The sequence below is a fragment of the Haliaeetus albicilla genome, chromosome 26, assembly GCF_947461875.1.
Source record: "Haliaeetus albicilla chromosome 26, bHalAlb1.1, whole genome shotgun sequence".
Classification (NCBI taxonomy): Eukaryota; Metazoa; Chordata; class Aves; order Accipitriformes; family Accipitridae; genus Haliaeetus; species Haliaeetus albicilla.
The window spans coordinates 22,072,967-22,100,001 of NC_091508.1; the positions used below are offsets into that span (position 1 = coordinate 22,072,967).

General features: G+C 39.8%; 2 protein-coding genes across 7 annotated transcripts in view; one reads left to right on the forward strand and one right to left on the reverse strand.

The window, feature by feature from the left end:
• The window catches only part of SCAI (suppressor of cancer cell invasion), a 50,878-nt gene extending 23,877 nt beyond the window's left edge, over nt 1-27,001 (forward strand). For 5 of the 6 annotated variants that reach the window (XM_069771403.1, XM_069771406.1, XM_069771405.1 and 2 more), the window contains 15 exons: nt 787-882; nt 1,506-1,592; nt 2,169-2,267; nt 3,604-3,700; nt 5,131-5,229; nt 6,324-6,476; nt 7,284-7,385; nt 8,162-8,263; nt 9,917-9,995; nt 12,118-12,217; nt 12,702-12,783; nt 17,617-17,689; nt 19,268-19,441; nt 19,671-19,771; nt 20,826-27,001. In XM_069771403.1, coding sequence (XP_069627504.1) covers nt 787-882; nt 1,506-1,592; nt 2,169-2,267; nt 3,604-3,700; nt 5,131-5,229; nt 6,324-6,476; nt 7,284-7,385; nt 8,162-8,263; nt 9,917-9,995; nt 12,118-12,217; nt 12,702-12,783; nt 17,617-17,689; nt 19,268-19,441; nt 19,671-19,771; nt 20,826-20,975 — 1,594 coding nt within the window. In that variant the 3' untranslated portion in view covers nt 20,976-27,001. The remainder of the gene's footprint in view (nt 1-786; nt 883-1,505; nt 1,593-2,168; nt 2,268-3,603; nt 3,701-5,130; nt 5,230-6,323; nt 6,477-7,283; nt 7,386-8,161; nt 8,264-9,916; nt 9,996-12,117; nt 12,218-12,701; nt 12,784-17,616; nt 17,690-19,267; nt 19,442-19,670; nt 19,772-20,825) is intronic. The other variant, XM_069771404.1, reaches the window with a different exon arrangement.
• RPL35 (ribosomal protein L35) overlaps nt 1-27,035 on the reverse strand; it is a 152,643-nt gene that overhangs the window by 26,083 nt on the left and 99,525 nt on the right. The gene's annotated exons all lie outside the window — the stretch shown is intronic.

The following is a 27,035-nucleotide window of genomic DNA, read 5'->3' on the forward strand; positions in this document are numbered from 1 at the left end:
AAGCAGCTGGACAATCACTCTCAGGTAGGACATTAAGGATTGTGGATATTGACAGGCAATAAACACTAGAATAATTCTGCTGTTCTTTGAATAAGTGATTGAATTACTCTTATTGTATTTGAAGGCCTAGTTACTGTCTTAGTAGGAAGAGTTTTACATCAAAACTTACGGTTAACCTGCACACCTTCAGTTTGATGTTATAGTGTTGTCCTTTTTTTGTATGGAACCTGCAGAGCTCAGGCAGTTTGAGACACTGGCTTTCTGTGTCCCTAAACAGTGATTAAATGTAGGCAATCACTTGCAAGATTTGCAAAATGCACGGGACCTTTATTAACACTGATAACTTCAATCGTTTTGTATTTTAAAAGTGACTAGAGAATTTGTCTGAAAATAGGAAGCAATAATTAGGAGATAGCACTGAAGAATTTCTTCCTCCCCCCAATACCTGCTTCTTTCTCATATATATGCATATGCAGTCTTTTCTTGTACATATGTTAAATTAATAAGCTGTCTGGCCTGTGGCATGTTTTTAGGGATACTATGGTCAGATCTGGATATATGTACTTTCTACAAGCTAAACAGGATTTCCTTGTAGATTCCAGTAATAACAGGTTTTGAGAAACTACAGGAATCTTGGTTCTTGTAGTTCTGCGTGCAGGCAGAGTTACAAAGAATTTCAAGTCGATTCTGAGCAAAGCTATTCCAACACTGACACAAATACACTGCTGTCATGCTGGGCTGACTGGAATTTACTCTGTAACTGCGTTTGTCACTTGTCTGTTGCAGGGATTTACCTCAGTATGGGCAGAAGCAGTGGCAATCCTATTTTGGGCGAACATTTGATGTTTACACCAAACTCTGGAAGTTTCAACAGCAACATCGGTAAGAGGATGTTGTACGCGCACATGTTCTGTGGATTTAAGTGCAACTTTAATCTCTGGTATGCCTAGGGCCCCTAGTTAAGACTGAGCTTTCACTGTGTTATTCAAGCATGGAGGGAGGGAATAGTCACTTCCTGTAGTGCTCACAGTCTAATGAATTAAAATGTTGCAGAGTTTTCAGTGTGACGTTAACAAAATCTTTTGCTCTGCTTCAGTGCATGTTGCTTTAATGTATTACCAAGGAGAAGCTGGGATGATGGCTTCTGCAGTGCAGAACCCATCTGGAATGGTGTGAAGCATCTTGCTGCAGCGTGGGCTCCGATCTTTCACACCTTACAGTGGCTGCGTAGTCTGAGTGTTCTCCTGGGAAGTTGTGACCTTTTGTTGTGTGTATTTTGTGCAACATACTTGTGTCTAGCTCTTGCAAGATTATGCAAGATAAATGGTCCTTGTTCTGGTGTGTGTATGCAGTGCAGTTGGCTCTGTGAGGGACCGCTATTGGGAATGCCACACCAGTAATAAAAGCTGAATTTGGCCCTACAATGGCTCTTTGTCTTGTCTGGTGTGATGTTCTGAGAAATTCTGGAATGCCTTTTAATCTTTCTTTTCTCTCTTGCGAAATAGACAAGTATTGGACAATCGGTATGGGTTGAAGCGGTGGCAAATTGGGGAAATTGCTTCCAAGATTGGGCAGCTCTATTACCATTATTAGTAAGTAAGCACAGAAAAGGATTCAGTAGGGGAATGCAATGTTAGTGGCAGATCCATGCCAAACATCTGGATACTCAGTCAGGAGAAATCAATGTATCAGTTGAGTCATGATGCCTGTTTCTGAATGAGAAGGGCCTTTGGGACTGCATGGGGGTGCTGCAGAGAAGGGCACCTGTGAGCCCGATACCACTTTGCTAGTCACATTGATACTGCCTAAGGACTTATCTCCTACCTCAAAAGTGTCTCTAAGTCTTCCATGCGTGCTGCATTTGACTCTTGTACAAAAGTGTGATTTACAAGTTTGGGAGCTTAATGTTCCTTTAAACTTTTCAATTAACCTGTCACCTGTCCATATGGGTACAAGATGGGCAGATCTGATTGTTATCTGAAATGGAATCCCAGCTCTGAAATCTGTCTTCCTAGCAGGCACAAAGAATGAGAGTCTGGCTTTCATATGATGTTACTTGAGGAGGGAGTTTTGCCATTGATGCACAAGATGGTTGAGGGGGCAGGAAGGGAGGGTTTGGCATGGATTTCCATCTGAAGCAGTGAGCTAATCTGAATCTTCCTCTGCAGCTTGCGCACTTCAGAAACCAGCTATCTCAATGAAGCTTTCTCCTTCTATTCAGCAATTAGGCAGAGGTCATACTACTCCCAAGTCAACAAAGAAGACAGGTATGTCTGAATGAGTGCCCTCGTTTTTTCAAGACTAGAATGGTGTATGAAAGCAGCAAATAACTATAAACTGTAGGAGCTTAACTGGGATGAAATCAGTGTTGTTGAAGGAAGTTTCTTTTAATCCTCCTGCCATGATTAAAAACCTCAGTATAAATAAGAGCTTTGCTGTATGATTGGAGGAATATTCTATTATCTGGTCCTGGCTAGAAAGCTATTAGCCCCAAAGTTCTGTCATTTTGAGTCCTGAGCAGTATCAGTGCTGGGACCTAGTATGTTGTGGCTTGAAGATAGGTCAGTTGGGCTGAAGCGGAGGAACCTGTTTGATTCTAATCAGGCTTTTCAGGGGAACATCAGTTAGTACTGCAGTACAACAGCCCGCTGTAACTGACTGGGACAAGGTCCAAGAGCTTCAGGAGGCATAACATCTTCCTTTAAGACACTATGCTGAGAAAGGTACGCTTTGCAGGGCTGTGTTGTGGTAGTGCAGAAGATGTGCTGCCTGCCAAGAACATAGAAAGATATAAATAAGAATAGGTAGACAACTCAGTTCTGGATCCTGATCTTAGATTCCAGCCAGTAAACCTGGGCTCCCTCATCAAACTAAAGTTAAAGAAGAAATGATCTGATGTCATCATCGAGATAAATGCAGAAGGGTAGTTAGGGAGTTTCCTGCCAAGCATTCAAGGATCTCTGGACTTTAATTATATGTCTCTAGTCTTGCTGATGTCCAAATGCACCTGTGTGCCACAAAAAGATGAAAGTTTCCCAGCTCTGTTCTGATATCTGTTGACATCTATTATCTTCTCTCTTAAAAATCTCTCAATTTCAGTCTGAATGTTTGAGCTGTTTCAGACAAGGTAGGATTGACCAAGCATGTTTCTAGGTGCTGTCAGAAGATTTTAGAAATGAATGAGTAATTATGGGCTATGCTGACTTGCAGATCTTTAAGTTGTCCCAGGTGGGTGAACTCTGAGCCAGCTATGATTATCATGTGATGCAGTGGGGTCAGATAGTGCCCATGAACTGTCAAAAGGTTTGAAGAGCCAGCAATTATATCTGACTCCCATGCCTGTTCTCATGTAAGGAGACTGTGGGGAAGGGAGAGGCTGTGGCTTTCTTGATGTATATTTTATGTCTCTCTACTCCATTTTAAATAAATCTCTGAGCAGCCAGGTAGCTATTGACTTCCACATGAATTCAGTTAGAACTCTTAATCTGCGGAGTGTTCAGCCTCGCTCTGGTCTTAAACTCCTCCTCTCCCTTACCCCTGTTGCTTACCTATGTTCTATTTTAATCTCAGATTTGGCTGTGGTGTTTTTGTTGTTGTGTTTAGGCCTGAATTAGTGGTTAAGAAGCTGCGTTACTATGCGAGGTTTATAGTGGTTTGTCTCTTGCTCAACAAAATGGATGTTGTAAAGGACCTTGTAAAGGTATGTTAAAATGAGGATAAAGGTGGTGAGGGGTGGGAGGTTGCTGGTTATTGAGGGCTTTTCTCCTAATTAAGGAAGCCATGAGATAGTCTATTTCAGTTGAAATATCACTTATTAGATCTGTGATGTTAGCTGTTGCTGCAGCATAGCTTTTCTCCCCCCCCCCCCCCCCATTTAATTGATTGTGCTGTTGTATGCCACAGAAGGAAGGAGTAACATGGCTAGAGCTATGGAAAGACTCAGTATGATGTGAATATTTGGCTAGAGAAAAACTTTACAAATTTGTATAGTTAATTAGGAATAAACTGTAAGATGCATGTTATTAATCTGAAAATGTGGGGATCATCCGATAACTCTGAGTACATCTTCATTCCTGTGATGGATTTAAGACATTGGTGGAATCTCCCCCAACAAGCCTTCATGACACACTGTTGCTCGGAAAGCCCGTGTCTCCTAGCTTGATGTTGAGCTTATTTTTCTTCTCTTCCAAACTGCTATTGCTCTGTCCTGTGTCTAGAACACATCCTGAATACATTTTCCACCTTTCAGAGACCCATCAAAATTAAACCTTGCTAAATAATGTTGATATTGCTGTGAAATTGGAGGGGCTGGATCTGCATATGCCTCTGCCATGGGAGTAAAGCACTGAATGCCTATAAATGCAAGTCTTTAGGTACAACAAATAGAGTACAGGCCAATGTTGATCATTGCTTTTCTAGTATATCTGACATCCAACATAGCGAATATCTTCTGTGAATCAGACATTTAATAATGACACTTTAAGCTCAACTGATTTGATAGCATTGTTTGAACACCAAGTAAAAATACTCCAATAGCTGCAGCCTAGATAGGGAGGTACACTTTAACTACAGCAAAGGAACAGCATGCTTCCCCTAACAGCATATGCTTCCCAAACCCCTCTAACAACCTTGCTGCAAGCAGCTTCTGGTATTGACAGTTTTGTGTAGGTTGCATTACTGTCTTTGTGTCTAAGCTTACTTGAACTGCTAGCTTAGCTTAGTAGCAGCTAAAAAAGCCATACCATTCACTTTCTCAGTGTATTTAAAGTTACTTCTAAGCTGAAATTTGAGTCCTTGGTATCCGTAGCTTATGGTAATAACCAGTGACATAGCTGTATGTGAGTGGGATAGTTATACTTAACTCCAGATATTCTTTGCATTTGGACCTACTTAAAAGACACTTTGCATTGCCAAAACTCAGTGTAACATTGGCATTCTGTCTCCTGAAAGAGCGCGTTTTGGCTGGCATGTTAGTCATAAGTGTGCTGCATATGTTCTCAAGTAATTTTTTTTTTTTTTTTTATTATTCTTAAAGGCCAGCACAGCTAACCAAATTGTAAAGTTACTGACTGCTTGTTAAGCTCTCAGTTTAAGAAGTGACTATGTCTGTCTTTGAACTTTTTACATCAGGAGCTGTCAGATGAAATTGAAGACTATACTCATCGTTTTAATACTGAAGACCAGGTGGAGTGGAACCTGGTTCTTCAGGAAGTGGCAGCGTTTATTGAGGTGAGAATACCATTCCCTTTTAGTTATTAGCTTAAAAGTAAATTTTTCTGACCTGTTCACTGAAGTGTTCTTGTATTACCACCTCTATGTGGTAAGCAGGTGTGCCATGTGTAGGGACAGTATTCCTGTCCAATTTAATCATTGAATTTGTTCACAGTAGTATAACAGTGACAGCTGTTAAAGTGTCTGAAGAGTCAGACCTGGTCATGTAACGTATTGAAGACAGAAGCATGAAGCTGAAATACACTTGGTCACCTTACTGGTTTTGCTCTTGGTGTTCAGAAAATGGTGGAATTGAAAGCACAGCAGTTTTCATGGTCAAGATTTTGGAGAGACTACCAACTCTAGTTCTGTTGTTGTGGAAGCCAATCCAATTTGCTGATGCTTAGGTGTGTTTCAAAGTGTACTTTGTTGGAGTACTGGTCTATTACACTGGGAACGCATAAGCAGTATATAATGGAAAATATGGTGTAAGCATGGCAGTTAACTGATAGGCTCTTAGCATAGTCGTAATGTGACCAACTTACAAAGTTTGTTAAAAGGAAAAGAAATTTTTTTTATTCTGTCAAATGAGACAGTGTTCTACTTTCCTCCTTTTGTACAAAATGTCACTATGTAACATGAGTATTTATTTAAATATTGCCAGAATGGATGGCAGCGTTATCATTCACCTTCTTTGCTATTTATTTCTAGGAAGGGGAGGCGAACTAAAAGAGTACAGGGTTCTTCTGTGTTGTAGGAATGTTTAGGTTAGACTTCATGAATTTGTAAGGTTGTTGATGACATTTAGTTCCTCAGGTATAGAACAACTGAAGCAGAGTTCGTGTCATTTGAGGAAGTATGTTTTTCTATTTGCTCTACCTTCATGTGCTTGTACCATGTATTTGCTTGCAGTCCCTGAGAGCTGTTGCCTTTCCAGGTGGTAAGACATCACTCTGTAGCCTGCATAGAAATATATGTATGGCAAATTAATTAAAAAAATCTGCCTCAGTTATGAAATGTTTACTGTCAGTGACAAAACTTTTGGACTTCTCTCTGACTGCAAATCTGTATGTTTTCCTGAATTCCTGATTTATTCTGGTTGCTTTTTTTAGGCAGACCCTGTCATGGTTTTAAATGATGACAACACCATTGTAATCACCTCTAACCGGCTTTCTGAAACAGGAGCGCCATTGCTAGAGCAGGGAATGATAGTGGGACAGCTTGCTCTTGCAGATGCACTGATTATTGGGAACTGCAACAACCAGGTAAAAGAAATTCCGGGGACTTGGGTTTGTATCTTTGGAGTTCAGAGTCCTTCCCCCTGTGACATCCCTTCTGATCATGTAACAAAGATTCCAGTAGAGGCAAACATTAAAATATTTTGATTGTGATGTTTGCAGTGGCAGCAAGAGGAGGTTCTCGGAAATAAGAGCTAAAAATGAAATATTAGATATTAGACCTCTTATTGCTTATATTCATCATGTCAATTAAGTAGATACAGTTGATTTTCATATACTGGATTGTTCTTAAAAACATTCAAGCATGAGAGGCCTCTGGGGTATGTCTAGAAAAAGCTTGACTTAGGCTTTCATATGACATACTCCAGCTTGTTGCAACAGGAAGGGGTTTTCAAAAGACATTCAAGATCTTGTTTTTTAGATGATGATGATAGTGAAGTTGTACAGACTTCATGACTTCTCTCTGAGCTCTTTTTTCAGGTAAGCAAGGGAGTTGTATCTAAACTACAGCTTGTGTATCTTTCAGATTTTGTTTGAATTCATAGTACTTAAGTTTCAGCACTTGATTTATAAACATCCCAGAAAAGTCTGTAATTTCTGAAGTCAGGGTCTGCACTACAGTGAACTGGCCTGGTAGACCAGTAAAATAGACTCTGTCCTCTGCAAGCTCTTCTAAAAGTCATTCACAGGTCTTTAGAGATTCAAAGATGACACTGACAGATCCTTGAGAGACAGAAAATGGTCTGTTATGCAGTTGAATCTCTTCCCTGGATAATTCCAAAAAGTACTGTTTAAGTTGTATCTAGCAGAATAAACTGGTTGACTCTTTTGCAGGTCAAGTTCAGTGAATTAACAATTGATATGTTCCGAATGCTACAAGCACTTGAAAGGGAACCAATGAATTTAGCATCACAAATGAACAAACCTGGAATGCAGGTAAGTTCCATTTCAGTGACAAACCTGGCAACAGATCTTAACTGGGTTTTGTTTGTTTGTTTTAAATGGTGTACTCTTTCAGTATTGTGACTGTGCAAAGCAAATTGGTAAAGCTGGTGTAACTCTTACTGGAAGTTAGTGAAGAGTAGCTCAAACCTGTGGAGTTTGATCCAAGTAATGTGTTGTTTCTGTCATCGTCGTCACCCCCCTTTTTTTTTTCTCCTTAGCAAACCTTCAATAGTGGAAAAAATAGCAGAAATGAGTATTTGGGCATCATTTCACAAATGGTTTACATTGGTCTAGCTGAGGTATTTCTGAAGGGGTGCCATGCCTGTCCTTGTCCATATACATCCACCCCTTCCTTTGTTTTCATTCTAGCAGTCATGCAGCCAGATAAGTTCAGCTTGCTAAGTCATCTGAAAGTTAAATATCCCCTTCAGAGAAAGTGTAAAATATATTTTATCTGGAGGCAAAAGGAAATATGTAGATTTTCATTTATTTAATTGAGGAGTGAATTTTTTCACTCTTTTCTTGGGTGATGCTTTAGAGAGTAAGAAAGATTTAGATAAATTTAAATGAGGGATAATATAAAGTTCTGGTTCAACTACTGTGCATCTTGCTTTACTGTGTAGTAGGAAATGCAGCATGGGGAGACCATTTGTGTGGGAAGTATCTTGAAGGTTAACATTCTAATAAATGGAAATTTAGAGGGTTATGAAGCTGCTTTGGTAATACACGGTTGTTGAATTTGTTTTGTTTTGTTTTTTTTTCAACAGGAGTCAACGGAGAAACCAGCCAGGCGGGAAAACCCCCATAAATATCTACTTTATAAACCAACTTTTAGCCAGCTATATACATTTTTAGCAGCATCATTTAAGGTTTGTGAAATTGGTGAATTTATTTGTAACAGAAAAATATCCAGAATGTGTGTGACACTGAATAAAATGTGGTTGAGATAATCTTTTATACTTCAAGATAATGAAGCCTTTTTGGCCTTCTTAAAATGTTCAATATGATCTTCAGAGAGGATGGAAATATTATAGATATGTGTAATTTGTATAATAAAGGCAAATCTGTTGACTACTGTTAAGGGAAAGAAAAAAACTCATTTTAAGACAGAACCCCAGATTGCTGTTAGACAGCAGTTATATCATGCTAAAATACAGTCATCGTCAAAGCAAATCTTGAAAAAATCCTGTGCAAGCGGTCTTAGTACTAGCTGTCCAGTATCAAGCATGCTGCATGGCAGTACTATGGAAAGCCTTAATTAATGTGATGTAATAGTTGCATATGATTTAATCTTATCCAGTAATTTTATCTGTGCATGTGTAGGTACACACACATATATACAGACATTTATATTTATATATACAGACATACATATATAACAAGAGTTTCCTATATAAAGTTTATTTATTTCCTATATATATATATATAATATAGGAAATATTTCTTGAGGTAAGAGAACTGGAGAACAGAAGAATCTTGACAGTGTTCTTCTACTTTGTGTCATGCCAAACACAATCCAAAATCAGGGAAGTATGTCAAGAAACTGTTGCTCTTAAGCACTGTGTACTTGGCAGGTCTCCAGTTCTGTATTCCATTTAAATTGTATCTCTCTCCTGCACATGCTATATTTTTATGTGCCTGTCTTATTTTGTTACCCACTGCTGTCTTACATGTAAGTAATCTATACATTTGTAGACTTGTTTTAATACAGTTCCTGTGCTTATTTTAATTTAATAAAGTTGCTGGCCTCATTATGCTTAATTATGACTGTACAAGTCAGCAACTTAAGATTTAGTAGTAAAACCAGAATATGAATCCTATAAAGAAACAAGTTACAGTTTGTTTCAAGAAACAACCGTAAAGAAACAGCTGGTGAGGTGAAGGAAGTGCATCCTTACTACTTAGAATTTTGGGTGCTTATATGCTCAGCCTTTTGCAGAAATTAAAAGCATCTGTTTCCTCTTGCAGACAGCCCATTAGAAAGGTGGAAAAGAGATTTCTTTTACACGTCTGTACAGAAACCTGGATGTGTTGTGCTTGTTGTCCAGCTGAGAAGGGTCAGGGGAAGAGGCAGATGTTGCAGACCCTGGGGTATTTGGAAACAAAGAACTTCCTTTAGGATCCTCAATTGTTTGGGAGTTAGGGTCTGCATGGATCTTGGCAGCTTTTGGTTTCCATATCTTGGAGAGCCTCAGATCTAGCTAGGTAGTAAGAGAGTCTTATGTGGAAGCAGATGCTTTTTTAGTGCTGCTTGAACCTCTAATATCAGCCTAGAGGTCTGTGTGGAAAAAAAAATTATGAACGTATCATCAGTTTATATTTTTGTCTGTGTGCTCACCTATTTGAAGGGGTGTATGTGGTGGGGAAGGGTATATACACATATGAAGAATAGGGTGAAGGGAAGCCAGAAGCAGGAGTAGCACAATCTTAAATGACAATGTATTTATGAAGATGATGATTGAATATTAAAACAAACGTATACATTTCTTCCCTTGCCACTCTTCTCTTTACTTGAATTTCAGGAGCTGCCTGCAAACAGTGTACTGCTGATTTACTTGTCTGCCACGGGCGTGTTTCCATCAGGTCGTTCGGATAGTGAAGGTACAATAAAGGAATGCTCCCTGTCATGAACAGGGCTTGAATTCTCTTTATGTTCCAGGACAAGTGACCAAGAAAGATGTCACAAAGCTCCTTTTAAAAGACAAGTCAATTTTATTCTCCCATCTATTTAGTAAGATAGCCTTTTTTTTCCACAAACAATAGTTAATTCCCTGTGTTTTAATTAGTGTGCATTAACCTGAGACCTTTTCAAAGGACTTTTCCAGTTTTTGATGCATCTGAAGTATTAAAAGCTTCACCAATTTTGAAGACCACATGGCTCAGTTGATGCATCACTGCAAAGTTAATAAAATGGCTAAATGGCACTTTGTGATTCTTTCCAATCTCCAGTACTATGAGAACATACGGTCAGGGGATGGGTGGTAAAAGGGCTGAAGCGTCTGCAGGGACTGTTCTATTTGCACGCTTGTTAACCTGACAATTCAAGCCCTTCTCATGATTTTTGACAATTCCCCTCACCTCATCCTCCTGTTCTTTGCAAGCTAGCAGAATATTTGGATGCAGCTGCAATCTAAAAGCTGAAAAGTGGTTGGCTGAAGTAAACACAGTCAAAAGATCTGTTTATATAATTTAAGGGGGGGGGGGAAGTTTTTAACATCCTAAATATTGTACACACCTCATCTGTTTGAGACTTGCATTCCTTTATAAGATGCATGCCTTGTCCATCCCAGTGCATGATTTATAGAGCTCTCAAAATGTTAAAGGAAAAAAAATCCCTGTCAGCTTTGGATTGTGGCAGTGATTTTTTTTTTTTTTAAATGCTTTTAACATTTTACTTTTTGCTGCAACTTGGTGATAGGTTCTAACTAAACCACGTTCTTTAAAGCCTGTGATATGTCCACTTCACTGCATGTATTGTTTCAGCTTAATACCTTACTGTAGAGGCATCCAGGCTCTGTTGTCTGAAGAGCTGCGTAGTCAGACTTCAGTTTTCATTAAATAAATCCCATTACAACTGCATTATTTTAATAAGGTAGGGTAGTCTGCACAGACCAAAAAATTCTACCTTATTAAAACGGAGAGCAGTTGCAAGTTGCACTGTTTATTGCCTGTAAGCCATTTGTGTTTGCCAGATCACACGAGACATTTGTAACAGTGCTAAATTAATGTATGTTCTGTTCCTAATTTTATATTCCCAAAGCTTCCCTTAAAATGGAAAGGTGTATTATGTATCCAAATGTGAAAAAATTGCATTTGGTGGCCAAATATGGGTCAACCAACTCTGCAAATGTATAACAGAATGAGGAAATCCTAAGACACTATTTCACTAACGTTACTGACATTTCATACCCATATCAATGGCAGAATATTTCCTGGTATCTCTAGCACATTTTTTCTGGTGTAGGATTTGATATTTTTTATAGTCATTACTTTCACCTTTGCTCTTCCTCAGACAGGCAGGTAGCTCAGTTGTGCAAACTTAGCAAAATATTTCTTTAGCTTACCTTCGGAACATGTGTCCAGGCTGTGTGCATGTAAAAATTGTGAATTCTGTATTTGAAATCTTAAAAAAATAAACCTTTGCTGCAGATTTGAAATCTGGTTTTGTCTTTTCTAGGAGTACTGAAAGCATATTCATTCTCTGAGCTCTCTCTTCTCCCCTTTGCAGTGTTATAACTGCAGATGATAGTATTATATCTATTCTGAGAGGCTACAGGGGTTTTGATTGATTTAGCCTTATTTTTTGATCAAATTCTGAATCTAGAATATACTAGCTCATATAGTAATTTTACAAAGATATTAATTTTCCTGTATGAAATGTGTAATGGGTTTTAATCTTTTTGCTGTGTAGTGTAACAAGAGCCAATATTTGGATCTTTTGTATTATGTTTATGGATAAGTAGCGAATAAATAGATTAGAAGTTATGAAGTTGCATTGCTTCCTTCTATTTCATAGATGGTGAAACTACTAAAAATGCATAAAATTGAATATGTAGTTAGTAAAATCTCCAAATTCCTCCATCCCCTCCTTACAACTGTAGTAGTTCAGATTCACTTAGTTTTCTGGGATTTGTGGTTGCTTCCTCCCTTTCATATAATCATTAAATCCATAACAGAGGTGAGTTGCCTCTGCTAATTTTAGCTTTCTTTTTGCCATGTGTAGGTCCATATGATTTTGGTGGCGTTCTGACAAATAGTAACCGGGACATCATAAATGGAGATGCTATCCACAAGCGAAACCAGTCTTACAAAGAGATGCATTGGTAAGTTTCATGAGTGTGACAACTGCAAATTCAGAAGAATTTGTCTTTAATAGAGAAAAATGCATCAAAAGTGTCTTGAATTCAAACTCTTCAGTGCAGGACATCGTAATGTAGATTGGCTCGAAGTTGAACAATTAGAAATGAATATGCAACTCTAAATGATGATTTAAACACTCAAAAAGTATTACTGTGACTTAACGTAAATTCTTTATTACTGGAAAACTTCAAATTAATGGTGGATGGATGGCATCTCAAGAAGATAAACATCTCTTGTTGGGAAAGAATTAAGTCCAACAGCCCATATTATAGAGAATACCAAATTAGTTTTGCAGTTACTCTCTGAGGATGAATCTGAGGACTGGGGCATGGGGAATCTGCTTGCTTTTTATCTGGACATGGGCAGCTGTGTGTCTGAGAAGCTTGTGCACTGTCACAGCTTTGCAGCGGTTCTAGTGGTCTGTGAAGTGTCCCTTTCTGTTTTCAGTCTTCACCCTGGAGATCTCTACCCTTTCACAAGAAAGCCCCTGTTTATCATTGTGGACTCTTCAAACAGTGTCGCCTATAAGGTAAGGTTCTTGAAGGCAGCTACTCATATGATAGGATACAGTGTCAACCCCTAGTTAGCTTACACTTTTAACAGGATATTTTTTTAAACAGTTTGTATTCAGTCTTTCTTTTCTTTTGAGGTTGTGCATGCTAGTCAGGATCTGATCCTATGAATAGGAACAAGAAGGAGAAGCACATGAACAGCCGCTCATTGGAAAGTAATAAATCCTCCTGGAGGGAAAAAAGGTTCAAGATTTCCAAGGTCTCTGGTGGGAGGTTTATTTTTGTTATATACCAAAGACAAATCTTGGTGTGTGTGTATGGGGGAGGGAGATAACTAATCTGCTTTTTTTTTTTCCAGTCATCCAACACTCAGTTGCTTTTAGCAACAGAAAGGAGTCAAAGCATTGAGCCTGATCTTATAAAACACGGGGTCTCTGTGTCTGAAAAGTATGTGAACCAAGGAAATAACAAGACTCAAATTAGCATCCAGTGTTACTGTAGAGTGGTATATGCTTGGACAATGAGCCTCCTTCCTAGGGGGCTGTGGACATACAGTAGAATTACTCCATGCCAAATCACCTTTGAGAATCTGCAATTTGGGTAATACAGAAGCAGGCAATTTCAATCTCAGTTGCCAGTTGAATCTGGATAGCATTATGACATTTATTTTATTCATGAATGGGATATTAAGATTGTGCTATATCTGGGTAAAGTGCCACTTCCTTATGTCTTCCTTCTTATAGCTCCATTATGTGCAGTGAGAAAAGTGAACGTTCACAGCTGCATTTCAGAGGAGGAATAGGGACGTCTAGTGGCCAGATGAACTTGTTCCTTGTTCAGTATCCACAGTCTGCGTCATTTGTTTTAAAGGCATTTGTTGGCCAATGAGAGGTACTAAATCAGTAATAAGTATGATTCAGAATAGTTCTGTATTGAGCCAGGGAACTTTCACCTGACGGTCTTAATAATGATCTAGCCTCTCTGTAGGGTTTTTGGTTTGTTGTATTGTAATGCATTTCAAAGGGCTTTTTAAATCCTACTGCATTTAACTTCACTGCACTAGATTTCTGTGCAAATCTGCTTTTTATTAAATTCTCTTCCCCATTTAAAGGGAGGAAAACACAATTAGAATGATTTCACTTGTCTTTCTGAGAAAATGAGGTTTTGGTAGGGTTTTATTTTCCTCTGCTCTTTCCTGACATTCATTCCAGTATAACAGCAGGGGGGTTTGGTTTTGTTTCAGGGGAAGAAGTGTGGCTTGGGTTTGGTTTTTTGTTTTGTTTTGTTTTACCCCCTTCCTCTCTGGTAGAATTGCTGAAGGATGTCAAGTGGATCAGTTCTGTAAGAGAGAGTAAGGGATTGCTGGTCATCCTTAATTCAAATACAGCTCTGGACATACCAGGGTTCTGTGGACAGCTTAGAGCAAAGGATCTTTTTGAGGTCATGGATTCCCACGTGTAGATTTGTAGCTCTTGTGAGAATAACCATCAAGTGTTTACAGTAGAATTCACTTCTTGTATTACATGTAAATTTGATAGTTGAATTTTCTTTAGATTTTGTGGGCACACAGTAAGCAAAAACTGTAACCTCCATTTAGTTTCTTTTCCTTGTTCGGCAGTGAACTGACCATCAGTAGTGTAAAATACACCAGTGTTCCGTCTGTTAAGCGCACAGAGCAGCTGATGTGAGAGAAGTCCAGCTCTGCCTGTATATGAGTATAGAAATGTGAGTTTTGGAAATATTTCAGGGCAGGGTTATGGAAGTGGCTGCTAGGAGCTCTGACCCAGATCACAAGCACGTGGGCACAACTGTGAGGAAACTAGAAAGACAATGAAGAAAAAAAAAAAGAGCATGGACCCCTACTTAAAAAAAATATATTCAGCATTTGAGAACTCACATTCACTTTCACAATCTATTGCCATTGAACCTAGGCAGATATATATGTGGGGATGGGTTTAGGTGTTTTGTTTTGTTTTCAGCTGAAGGTAGATGGCAGAGCTCTCAATCTCAGTATTTTCTAGCCCTTGTAAATTCGTGTCTGTCATCGTGCTGTGCATGCTTACGTGCTTGGTTCCTGGTTGCCAGAATATACTGGTAGTGCTGACTATCCTCTGGGTGTGTTGTGAGATGTTTTGTAGACTCAAGCACTGGCACAAACAAAGAGGTTGTGGGCAATTGTGTGAGAAGTTGAAGTCAGTGTGCTGACTTTTTTCCACATGGCTGCTCTGATCTTTTCTGATAGGAGAGTAGCTATCCTGACATTTAAATGTCACTGCTAGCAATACTGGCAGTAACAGCAACTGCTCACACATCTTTTTCTACAGCCCGTTTCTGCTCTCCTGCATGCATTCTCATCCTCTCCCCCTCTCTGGAGGGCTTAAATGGTGATGACTGAAAGTAAGTCCTGCCAGGAAGTGACTTGCCAGTTTGTCAAATCAGCGGCACTTGAACAGCTTCCTCCCATGTATATTTAGCTGAAAGTGGAAGATAACTGCGAATCGAGCATATCTACTTAAAGCCATGATTTTTTTTTTTAACACTTCCATTTAAATATAGATGACTGTGTTCTTGAAGGTTACCACTGTATATGTGGATTAAATAATATTTTTTAAATCAGTATCTTCTTGTAGTTGTGGTTGTCTAAGATTATGGTCAAATGAAAAGTCTTGAAAAAAGCAAACCAAAACAAAAACTCCAGCCAGTAAGAATGCAAGGCCTTTGTCAGTGATGTGGTATAAATACTTAGCTTAGTAAAGCTTACATGTGAAGTGACTTCTTTTGGAAAGAGATGTATATGACATGCATTTTAAAAAGCAGCAATGCCTCTGTTGGAAAACTTGAATACTGAAGTAGAAAAACAGAGTCAATTTTGAAACAAAAATGTGTTTTACCCTTTTTTGAATTGTCCATGCACTGAAAGGTAGGGCATTCCTTATCCAGAGATGCTACCAACATTTAGACTGCAGGGCAGGTTTTCCTGGTGCACCTTGTGGTCCTCCACTCCAAGCCGTGGCTGTAACATGCTCCTGTTCCTTTGTTGCATGTATGCCCACAGTGCTTTTCTGTGGAAATCAGGAGCGGAGGTGGTGGTGGTGAGTGAATCCTGGTGTTCGCTTGGACTATGGTAGGCAGCTGTGTCTGGCCGAGAGCTGAGACAGGTGTAGTGACTGGCATGAGTAGCTGTCTTCCAAAGGTTGCGTTCTGTGTTAAACCGTGTAGTTTCTCCCCTTTGCAGGACTTACTAGCTATGTTGACTTAACCTCCGCTGGGACAGAGTCCAAAATGATCTCAGATACTGTCAGTGAGTAATACCTTTCCTGAGACATGAGTGACCCTTGGTTTTGCTTCATAGCTGTAGGCAGTGTTTAATTGCGTTGTCATTTTTACTGATGGGGTGTATGGAAAGTCTGCTTTAGTCTCTAACTGGGTGATACAAGATAGAATTCAACATGTGAATCTGCTTGTGAATACTAAGCATACATGTTACTTGAGAACGTGTAACCTGTCATTGTGTATTCAGCTCAAACTGGCAACGTCTGGGGTGACTCCTGGAGTTTTAAATGTTTCTTTATAGTACTGGGTTGGCCTGCAGTTACTGTCTTCATGATAATAGTCTTTGTTTCTTCATTAGAGACCAAACCTTAGTATCTAGCATTATAACTCTCACTTGGGCTTTTAAAGAAATAGAAGAGGTTTTAGGACTAGTCAACACTCTGTCAGATATGGGAAATGTTTTATTTTGATTAGACTAGATTACTATCTTTAGTATTTAGCAGACTTAGATTAAATTAAATCAGTGAAACTAATTTAATTGAAATATACTACCCAGAAGGGAAATTCCATTTTAATTAAGCAGAAGCCAGAAGAAATTAAAAAAATAGCTTTTTGATGATTCTGCACAAGCAAATACTTCTGGTGATGTATGTCTTACATTCGTAACCTGCCAATTTTAAGAATATAATCTACAGACGTGTGTTGCTTTCATGCTCTGGATGCATGGTTTGAATGTGTGCTCTGATAGGATGCAGACATGATCATTAACATTTTCTATGGCTTTGCAAGCCTTCAGTTTTAAGAAGGCTGTTTTGGTGAGACATGTGACAGCTAATGAGGTTGTGTAAATGATTTTTTTTTTTTCTTGTTGATAATTATTACCAATCAGTATACCTACCAGACAGATACACAGTAGGACTGTTATCAGGTAAATGTTGGTGAAACTGGACAACGGTGTCGTTTGAGGTTTCTGGAGAAATTTGTGTCCAAGAGGACACTTAGGCAATATTTAAGGTGCAGGTGGAAGGTGCATGAAATTAGTATTGTAAAATGAGGGTTCAGTATAGCAGATGTTAAGGTTATGACATACTTGCTGTAAAGGAATCTTATTTTAAAACTTTTCTTCACTGGGCTCTTCTGTTACACCAGAAATAGTTCCTCCTGCTAGAAAAAAGAGGGGAAAGAAATTACTTTGACTGGATAGTTCAGTTGGTATTGAGGAAAGACACTAGATCTATTTTGACCTGAAAGCCAATGGCTTTCACTTTTACTGCAGAACATGATTTTTTTTCCAAGTACTGTATTACTACTGAAAGCTGTATTTTCATGAAATTAGTGTCTGCTGTCAGTAGCAGTGAAATGAGAGAATTATAATTCCTTTAAAATGCAATGGGTTATATTCCTTCTATGCTGTGATCTATGAGCAAGTCAATTTGTCAGCCTCACTGCCAATGCTGAACTGTGTGATGGGCATTAGTGTGTTTTCTGGCATTACTAGCCTTTGTACTCTTAACCTGCTGAATATTCAAAAGCAAGCAAAGTGACCATCAATACTTCAAAATTCTTATCTGTTACAGAATTTCACAAACTTATTTGGACAACCATTGGTGTGCTTGCTTTCTCCAACAGCATATCCAAAAGCATTACAAGGTATGTGTAGTATTGCATTTCCTAACAAGTTGCCATTGCATCATATATTTATCCCAAACAAGTATAACTTAGATTCTTCATGAAAAGATAGCTTTTCATCACTATGTAATCCCTAAATCAGATTAACATTTCCTGAAGTAATACGATAAAGTTTAGTTACTGTTTATGGCAAATAATTTATTCTAACAATCATGATATTTCTACGGATAGCTTCAACAAGTGCTAGGAGGCAAACTCTCTCCTACATGGAGACTCAGAAAATTGCCAGTGCAGTGCTGGAGCGATGATGATGATTAGCACTTTGGGTAGATTTATTAGTCCCAGAAAGTGAGCAGAGTCAGTTTAAGGTATCAACTTTTAAATGCCAGGTGTAGAGCAAAATTTTCTCAGATCTTGTTCTGATTTTGGAGGGTAAGTTAAAGAAAACTGTTGGCTTGGAAAGCCCTGAGAAGGTGCGTTTATAATAGGAACAGGCAATGAAACATTATGTTCTTCAGCCCTTGTGACTACTATAAAATATAAATCATTCCAGACTTTCTCATTGGAATTTGCCATGTTAAGCTTATTATCCATCACAGAGACAAGTACAAAGGTCTAGCTTAAGCCACGTAGAGTGATATTAGGCAAGTATCATGAGAGAATGTGCAAGAAGTGGAAGCTTCTCATTTGTTTTGAAACTATTCCTGTTATTTAGCTGAAACCTAGGTAGAAAATAAGTACTGTAATAATGAATCCTGTTTAAACAGAAACTCTGAAAAATAGAACTAACTTTATAAAATGCTGGATGCTTATATTGTGTTCATGGAACAGTCAGGAAAGTCATGCTGTCGTTCTGGAGCCGTGCTACACTGTGCTAGAGCATCATGCAGAGACTTCTTAGCTGAACCTAATTGAGCCCCTGTGTCACTATAGCATTATACCATGCATGCTGTGTGCCCAAGTCCTGGAAAAAAAACCCCAAATGCACCAAAACAAATCAGTAATCCTTGCTGATGAGGAAGTGGCCTTACCATTTAGGCGTATGATTTTATGTGCATTGCCTTTCTTTTTGACTTCCCAGTTAATTGAGATAAAGCTTGGACTCCTGTCTATCATGTTGAACTGCATGGAGTAAATGAGCTTTAGGATATTGTGATGCCCAACAAAGGGCAACTATGTAGACTTTTGGGGGGGGGTGTATAGGTTCAACTGCCTGGTTTTTTGAATGGAATAAGAATGTCCATGTTTAATACTTCTCTTTAGTATTTATAATCAGTATTTTCTGTCAGTTGTTTCAGTTATGACTTTTGTGTTCAAGTTATGTGCTCAAAATGAAGACATAGGCCTCCCATGATTCATGAGAAAATCTCATTTCTCTTGGTGTTAATACACATCTCCAGTAAGCCTTTATTGCTAGTCATTGCATCATCTTGAGAATAGATCTGCCACAGGAGGAGAGAAGATGTAACTAACACAGAGGAGTAGTTCCTCTGTTACAGAATTTAGTGGGTGAGCAGCTTCATTCAGTGGTAGGGACAGCTTTTCAGTTTCATGTGTCAAATGTATCTCTTTGTCTATTTATTTATTTATTTATTTTAGATCAGTCTCAGCGGGGTAGCCTCTTCACACTCTTTCTGAACAATCCTTTAATGGCATTCCTGTTTGTCTCTGGATTATCAAGCATGCGCAGAGGATTGTGGGAGAAGTGTCAAGATTACCTTAGAAAAATCAACCGAGATATTGCCCAACTGCTGACCCACTCACGATCCATAGGTACGTGCCTAAAGATGCACAGCTGAACCTTAGTGTGCTGCTTAAGCAGATGCTGTTTTTTCTTGCTCAGCCTTTTGAAAAGACAGCATAGTGAATAAGGGGAATGCACAAGAATTTGTAGTGCTTTCCCCCATGTCTCTCTCTCTCCCCGTTTTGGTTTTTTTTGGTCTTGTTTTGGTTTTTTTTTTTAAAGCCTTTCTAAACTGAGTTTTCTTTGCCTTCTCTACAGATCAGTCCTTTCTTCAATTTTTTGGGGATGAATTTCTTCGCTTGCTTCTAACAAGATTTATCTTCTGTTCGGCTACTATGAGGATGCACAAAATTTTCCGGGTATGCAGGGATATCTATCCCTTTGTGAGAATGACAGTCCAGTGCGTATAGAACTGCACTGCCTCAGGATGGAAGGGTCTTAGGGCTAAGCGTATCACTGTGACTTCAGAAAGATAACTGATGCTCACATGCTAATGCTTACAGCTTGTATTGAATCTGTGCCTTTGTACTTTGACTTGCTGAAGCCTTATTCTTCTACATAAGTAGCAGACACACTCTAATTCATTTATGTCAGAACAGCCTTGTCTGCTAGAAAAATTCCTCTTATTAATTCAAGATTATTATTTCTACACAACTAAAAAGGTGTAGAACAAGAATATAAGAGGAAGTGGGGAGGAGTGGAACATTATTGCTGGAATGTATTCTAGTGTGAATGGATTTTGAAAGGTCTTTGAAGTGTAAATGAATAAGCTAAGCAGGAAGATGGTATTTTCCCTCCCTGTTGGTTAATGCTGTGCCAACAGTGAAGTTTGCTTCTGGATCTACACCATTTTATATATGTGAGTCTTGGCATATAAACTGCCTGCTCCATTTTAAACACTACAGAAAAAAATGGAAGTTGAAGCACAGAAAGGTACAGTATTCATCTTGTTTAACTGCAGACATCTAGTAGCTTTCCAAGCCTAAGTTAGCTACCTAGGCTTCTTTGATATCAGGGAAAAGACGCATGTCTTCTGATAGTGGGGATAGATTTGCCCTCGGTGTCTTAGATACTTGTTTTAGGATGAGGTGAATCTCCCACTGGAGATGCTTACATGTCTATAATTTCAAGAAATGAACTCCAGCGTAGTAGGTAAGTGTATGTGAAGCCCTTTTGTCTTTTTTTGGTGTTTTTTTCCCCCTTTTTTTGCAAGGCTTCTGTGAACATATTATTAGCCATCTTAGATGAATGGGCATTTGTATTGCCACTAGAATACTAGAATATTTTCTCTCTATGTGGCATGCTGAAGAGATTAGGATACCTCTTAGGTGAAACTGGCCTTTTGCAATCTTCTTTGTAAAGGGTGTAAAAATAAATGAATGTCTGATTCTCTTTGTTTTCACTGTCATCTAGCAGGAGACTCGAAATTATCCAGAATCTTATCCTCAACTGCCAAGAGATGAAACGGTGGAGAATCCTCACCTCCAAAAGCACATTTTGGAGCTGGCTGCCATACTGGATGTTAGGAATGTTTTCCTGGAAAACACCCTCGATGACTATTAAAAGAAACTGTCTTACTGCAAAGGGGTTTCCCTGGCCACAGATTTTGAATGGTGCAGTTTTATAATGTGAAAATCATAAAAGGAAGTACTTGATTTTATTTTTAAATTTAGGACCATTATTTTAAAAAGTAATACTAAACAGCTGTTAGTTTAGCTGTTCCATTCTGTATGGGGTCAATTTTATAAGCAGAAGTTTTCATGTCTTTTAAATGTTAAACTAAAGAATCACTAGAGGTTTATTTCTGGTCTTGTGGCTATCAACCACATTTCCAACAGCTGATCCTAAGCATAGAAGTATTATTGGTTACCTTTAGCCCACATTTGTGGAAATCCTTTATTTTTATACAATTTTAAGAAATTGGAAAAAATCAATAGAAAAACAATATTTTATCCCCAAAGAGTCTGGATTTGAAATGGTAAAGATGGAACCACATAGTGCAAACCAACAATAGCAATAAAACAGAGTCCTTCATAAATATATTTTTGCAGTCTTAGGCAAGTAAGTAGAGAAAACTGTGGACAATTAAGTTGCATTTGGAGCAGTGGGTTTGAAGTGAAGTTGTAAAGATACTTAATGCTCCCTATAAATTTGACACAGCAATTTTATATATGAACTTTGTACTGCTGGCCAAGGACACAATTTCCACTCTGCCTGATTGAGTAGATGGTTAGCAGATGAACAAATTACAAAACTAAGAAAGCTAGCCCCCATCTCTCACTGTAATATGGGTCATCTTGCCATTTGTATTGCTGCCACAGTTTTCCAGGAGGAGGGGGCATTCTTCATTTCGAGGTACTAAACGGAATTACATTTCTAGCAGGTGTTAGTCCCTCCTTTCCATGTGTGGATGGAATGTGTGGCTCCCACAGTGTTACCAGTCCCTGATAGGAGCTGAAAGAATGTCCCATATAGTGCTGAATACGAGCCCATCCTATCACTCATTTATCTGACGGATCTGTGCTGGATCCCTGTGCCCGAGGAGAGATGCTGGTGCTCCTCTCGCAGGTTAAACAAAGTGTGTGCTGCCATAAAGCCCTGTTAATGTTTTGCATGCCCACCATTGCATCTCAGTCCTATCTTTGAACCAGTAAAACTGAGGGGCTGTAATTATGTGTGGCAGCACTATAGGCTCCCTCAGCCCATAATGCTCAGTCTGGGTATGTTAAGGAGTAGAGTGGCCTTTGTAAAGGCACTTGCTGGAGAAGGCTGTTCTGACTGCTGGGAAAAGTGCTTGCTGACTCGTTTGGACTGTAGTGCCTTCCTTGCAGAGCTACAGGACCTCTTGCAACTCCTGACAGTGAAAGTGTGAGCAACAAGAAGGAAATGAAAATATTTTAAACTATTAAATGAAAAAGTCTATTGTCACTGTTCCATGAGCTGCTAGAAAAGAAGTGAAAGGACAAGTCTGATCAGTACTTTTATGTTGAACCCAGCCATGTTTCTGTTTTTAGAGATGCAGAATTGGTGACTACCACAGTATCATGGTAGGCCTGTTTGGAATGCTATCGTACAAGGTCTGATCTAGTCAGCCAGAATAGTGAAGGGCAGCAGGTCAGCACTGGTGGACCCCGTTCAGCTGAGGAGAGCACAGGATGGTCCAGTAAGAATCGCTGGAGGGTAGCTAGGAAGTTTGCATGAAGGTTCTTTGTGGCTGGGCTGAAGCTTATGCCATCCATTCTTTAATTTCCCAAGGGTAAAAATTTCTATGAATGCTAGTGTTTGTTCTCAGCAGTCTTGAAGCTGGTATATTGAGCCCCCCACCACTTGGTGCTGCTCTTCTTTGGACTATGGCAGGACTTCATTACCTGGGATGTGGAGTTTATTTTAAAGAGTGTGTGTTTGTGTGTGTGCATGTGTATTCTAGGCGTTTGTGTGTATATGTACAATACGCATACATCTACTGGCTGGTGTAAATTGTAAATATGTATATATGTATAGGTACTTGTATATGTATTAAAAAGAATGAAACAGTACAATGTCTATATACAAAATTTATATATACACACATACGCCATTTTGGGTGCATTCCACAAGGTGTTGCAGATCATTTGTGGTTGTAGTAAAGGTTATGGTTCTTCTGCCATTGTAATTTGCTGTTTCCACTTGGACCTTGACATAATTCATAACTGATTTCAGGTACAGGAGGCCTTAGTTAGCCAGGGGAATGAGTACTCCTGTATGTATTACAGTGATACGATTAATGTATTCTTAACTGTGAAGCTGATGATCTGCCTTTCTGGTAGGAGGTCCCCAGTTATTAAAACATGGGATTGTATGTAGAAGCTAGAGATACGGAAAGCCCTTAATGCAGTAGCAAGTGAGAGACGGGTTATCTCTTGGCCTGCCTGCTGTTCCTCCACCAGCAGTGTTCAACTTGCATGGAAAAGGGGAATTTAATATTCCCCAGCTCACTGCCTTCCAACTAAATGCTTTTGTTTTGCTTTAGCTTTTGCTTTGATGAAGCTATTCTCATTTTGGTTCCGTATATCTGGAAAAGAGTGTGCTATTTCTAAGCATAGGAGTGATGATGCTTCCATTAGTGTGGGCTGGTCAGCCTCTGTGGGACATTGCTTGTCAGCTGCCTGGGAAAGCCTTGGCAGACCCAGTCTTCATTTTAGCTGGGCTGAAGCAAGGAGTCCTTGCTTGTGATCTAAGAGGCTTCTAATCCACTTTGCAGCCCTGAGAAGAGGTTCTTTTTGCTGGTTACCAAGGTAGATCTAATGAGAGGAGAATGCACTTTTTAAAAAAACAAAACAAAACAAACCTGAAGAAGCTAGAATGTAGGAGGAGAATATAAGGCCTTGAAAATTAGTTCAGAAGTTGAACTTATCAGCGATGACTGTCCAAGCCAAAAATTCATTCTTGAGGTCCCTCATTCTCTTCTTACCTACTGACCTTTTGTTCAGATGTATGCTGCTGGCAGGGATATTCAAAGATAAAGATTTCACTCCTGTTGTGTCGGTAGCAGTACAAAATTGTACTTTGTAAGCAAAAGGCTGACACCTTCTGTCTGCTGTAGCTGTAGATAGGATGAGTATCTGGTCTTGGATTTTGAGCCAGCCCTCTTCCTTCCCACCCAAAGCAACTGCATTCAAGATGAAAATACTCATATTTTCCCCTCCGAGTAAAAGCTTGTCTTGTTTGAACTTACTAAGTCATTCTAAACTTGTGCTACTGTGTGCTGTGTGCTATGGTCGTAGGTACCTTCTTGATGTATGCGTATGCTTGTGTGTACTGAAGAAAAATTTGGTTTATGTATCTAGCAGTCCTCAGTATGGAAGCGAAGCAAAGACTGAACCATTTTTAAGTGAGAAGAGAACAAATCCTTTTGTTCTCAGGCCTAATGCCTTCCCTCTTGTCTCATTCTCCCTTTCTCCATATATCTTTATTGCTTATGTTAGCAGAGAAGACTTGCCACCACCAGGCAATACCAAATTAAAGGGGTAAATTCTGTATGTAATACATTGAGAGGAGAATGTGATCTGGACTTAATGTGTCCTTACTGGACTTCTTCTGCCTAGCTCCCTACTGCATGTGATAACGTTCAAATGAATCCTGCTCCCACAGTAGGCACCTCTATTTGTACTCCTGTTCAAACTGGCTTTAGAACACCTAGCCAAAGTTACTGCTGTTGCCTTTTGTTTCTTCCCCTCTGACCTTTCAAAATAACAATGACAGGGGAATACAGGGTTATGAGTCTTTAATACTCCATTTTTTTAATTACTTTCGGGATGCGATGTGTCATTTTACTTCATGTGCAGGCTAAATGGAGCACTGAATTCTGTGAGCTCTGCAAACTGGACTTGCTCCCTGGAGTGCTTTCCTGAGAAGTTTCAGGGTGGTTTGTTTGGGTAGTTCATCAAAATAATATCCGTCAAGTTATGACTTACGAAACCCCTCAAGCCTATTCCCCAGAGAGATGTGCAGAGATGTCTTTTAAGGATCATAGGAAATAAATAGATGGGGGGGACAGGAAATTAGGCTTCAAATAATAATCTTCAAAAGCTACAGCTTCAGTAGCTCTGGTCAGGCTTCTCCTCTAAGGTCGGGATGAAAGTGCCGCTCCAAAATTCATGCCTGGCATGCTGTTGTGAAGCACCTCCCCTGCCCTGCCACCCTTTCTTGTGCTGTAACTCCATGCTGTGCTTCAAGTCTGCTTTTTCCTGAAAGCTAAAAAGCTTAGAATCTGTCTGAACAACTTTTTTGTCTTGAGGCTTCTTTTGTAAAAGCTTTATCTATGTTAGATTCTTCAGTAACTGTTCTGACTACAGATCACCAATGGTAGCAGTGGCAGAGCCCTCATTTAGTCCTGCCTGTTCCATGTGAAGTGGCTGCTTTGTGTCCATAGCTGATTTGTGGTGGCTGCTGCTGCTCCTGGGGCTGAGGGAGCTCTGCAGGCAGTAACAGCAACAGTAATCTTACAAACAAGGCTGATATATTAAGCTGAAAGCTGCCCTGTGCAACTCGGTAACATTAGACTAGCTGCAGACAGCCTCTGTGTGAGGGATACTGGTGCAGAGGACAGGGGCAAAGATCTCCAGAGCAGAGAGATGATACGTTTCTGAGGTGGCTCTCTTACATTTTTAATATCTTTGACTTTTAGAGCAATACTGTGTCTGTGACCAAATGTATTGCAAGTGCTTTGAAGATTTGGATGTCCAGAAATAGAGCAGGGGAGGAACACATCAGACACACGTTATCTGCTTTATATTTAGGAGTGAAAGTAAGCTACGCTTTTGTTGGTTCCCCCCCCCCCCCCCCCTCCAAGCCATTACTCTGCCAAGGCAGAGGAGATTTAGTTCAAGATTTCTGAATTTGAGAGATCTTTTGGGGGACTAAAGACTGTCTCTGAATTCCTGTTGACTTATTAATGTACCAGCTGTCCAGATGCACGCATAATGTTTTGCTCTTAAAGATCCTGGTTTCATTCACATCGAGACCAGACTTCAATGCAACTTGCTGGCCCAGAGGAGTCCCTGAGCAGCGCAGATCTTACCAGATCTAGTAAGAGCAGCTGTTCCTGCAAGAATAAAAGCCTGTTGTGAGTACCTGCCCCACTGACTTTGCAGATTTCTTTTGGCATGTGTTCGTTACCACTTCTCAGTATTAAGTGACTTGTTAGGAGCAGGATTCTGCCTCACGCAGGCTGAAAAGCACAAGTTGCTTTTGCCCTAGGCAAGGCTTAGCAAGAAGGACAAGGGGGAATGCAGGCGGGAGAGGGAGGGAGCGTTCTGGAAACACAGAGGAACTGTGCCTCGGAGAGTCCCTCTGCAGAGGTAAGAGGAGCGTTTTGCCTCTCTGAGAATCAGATTATTTAATCTATTACCAAAAGTAATTTTATAGTGAATTGGTTTAAAGTTATTTTACAGCCATGTGCCTGTATATCATATTTTGGTAAAAACAGATATTTTACTTAAAATATAGTTATATAAATAAACTTTTTTGGAGCAAATAGACTTTTTTTGCAGGGGATCTGTAAATCGCCGAAGCGATGCACTACCAGAAACTGTTCTGCCATTGTTCTTGGTATCTTTGGGAGGAAAGAAGTATGTTTGTATTACTGCTGGGAATTTCGGGGGAAAAGTAAAAGCTAAGACGAAAATGAGAAGGACTGCCGTTAACTCCATTTCAGAAATGACCACCCGACTTTCCACCGTGGTTTGTATTAGTACTAAAAGCCGAAAGGCAAGGCCTGCTTCCTGCTGCCTCCCCCCGCCCCTTTCAGCCTTTTCCAGTGAATTTCGAGGAGATTTCTGTACGCTTCTGTTTCCCTCAGCGGCCCCCCCGTCCCGCTGTCCCCCTGGTTTTGCTGTGTACGAGCCGTTCGCTGTTCCTCTCTCTGTATCTCGGGGTCGGCGGGCACCGGGGGCCGCTCCCCCCCCCGCCGCCGGGGGAGGGCTCTGCCGTTCGCCGGGCGCTGTTCGTGTTCCCGCACGTGTAATTCTTTGCCTGTTGTCAGAACTACCTTGCCTTTCCGGCCGTGTCCGAGGAGTTTATTGTTAATAAACTGTGGCAAATGCTTGTAACGAGGCGGCTGCTCCGGGGCGGGGCGGGGCGGGG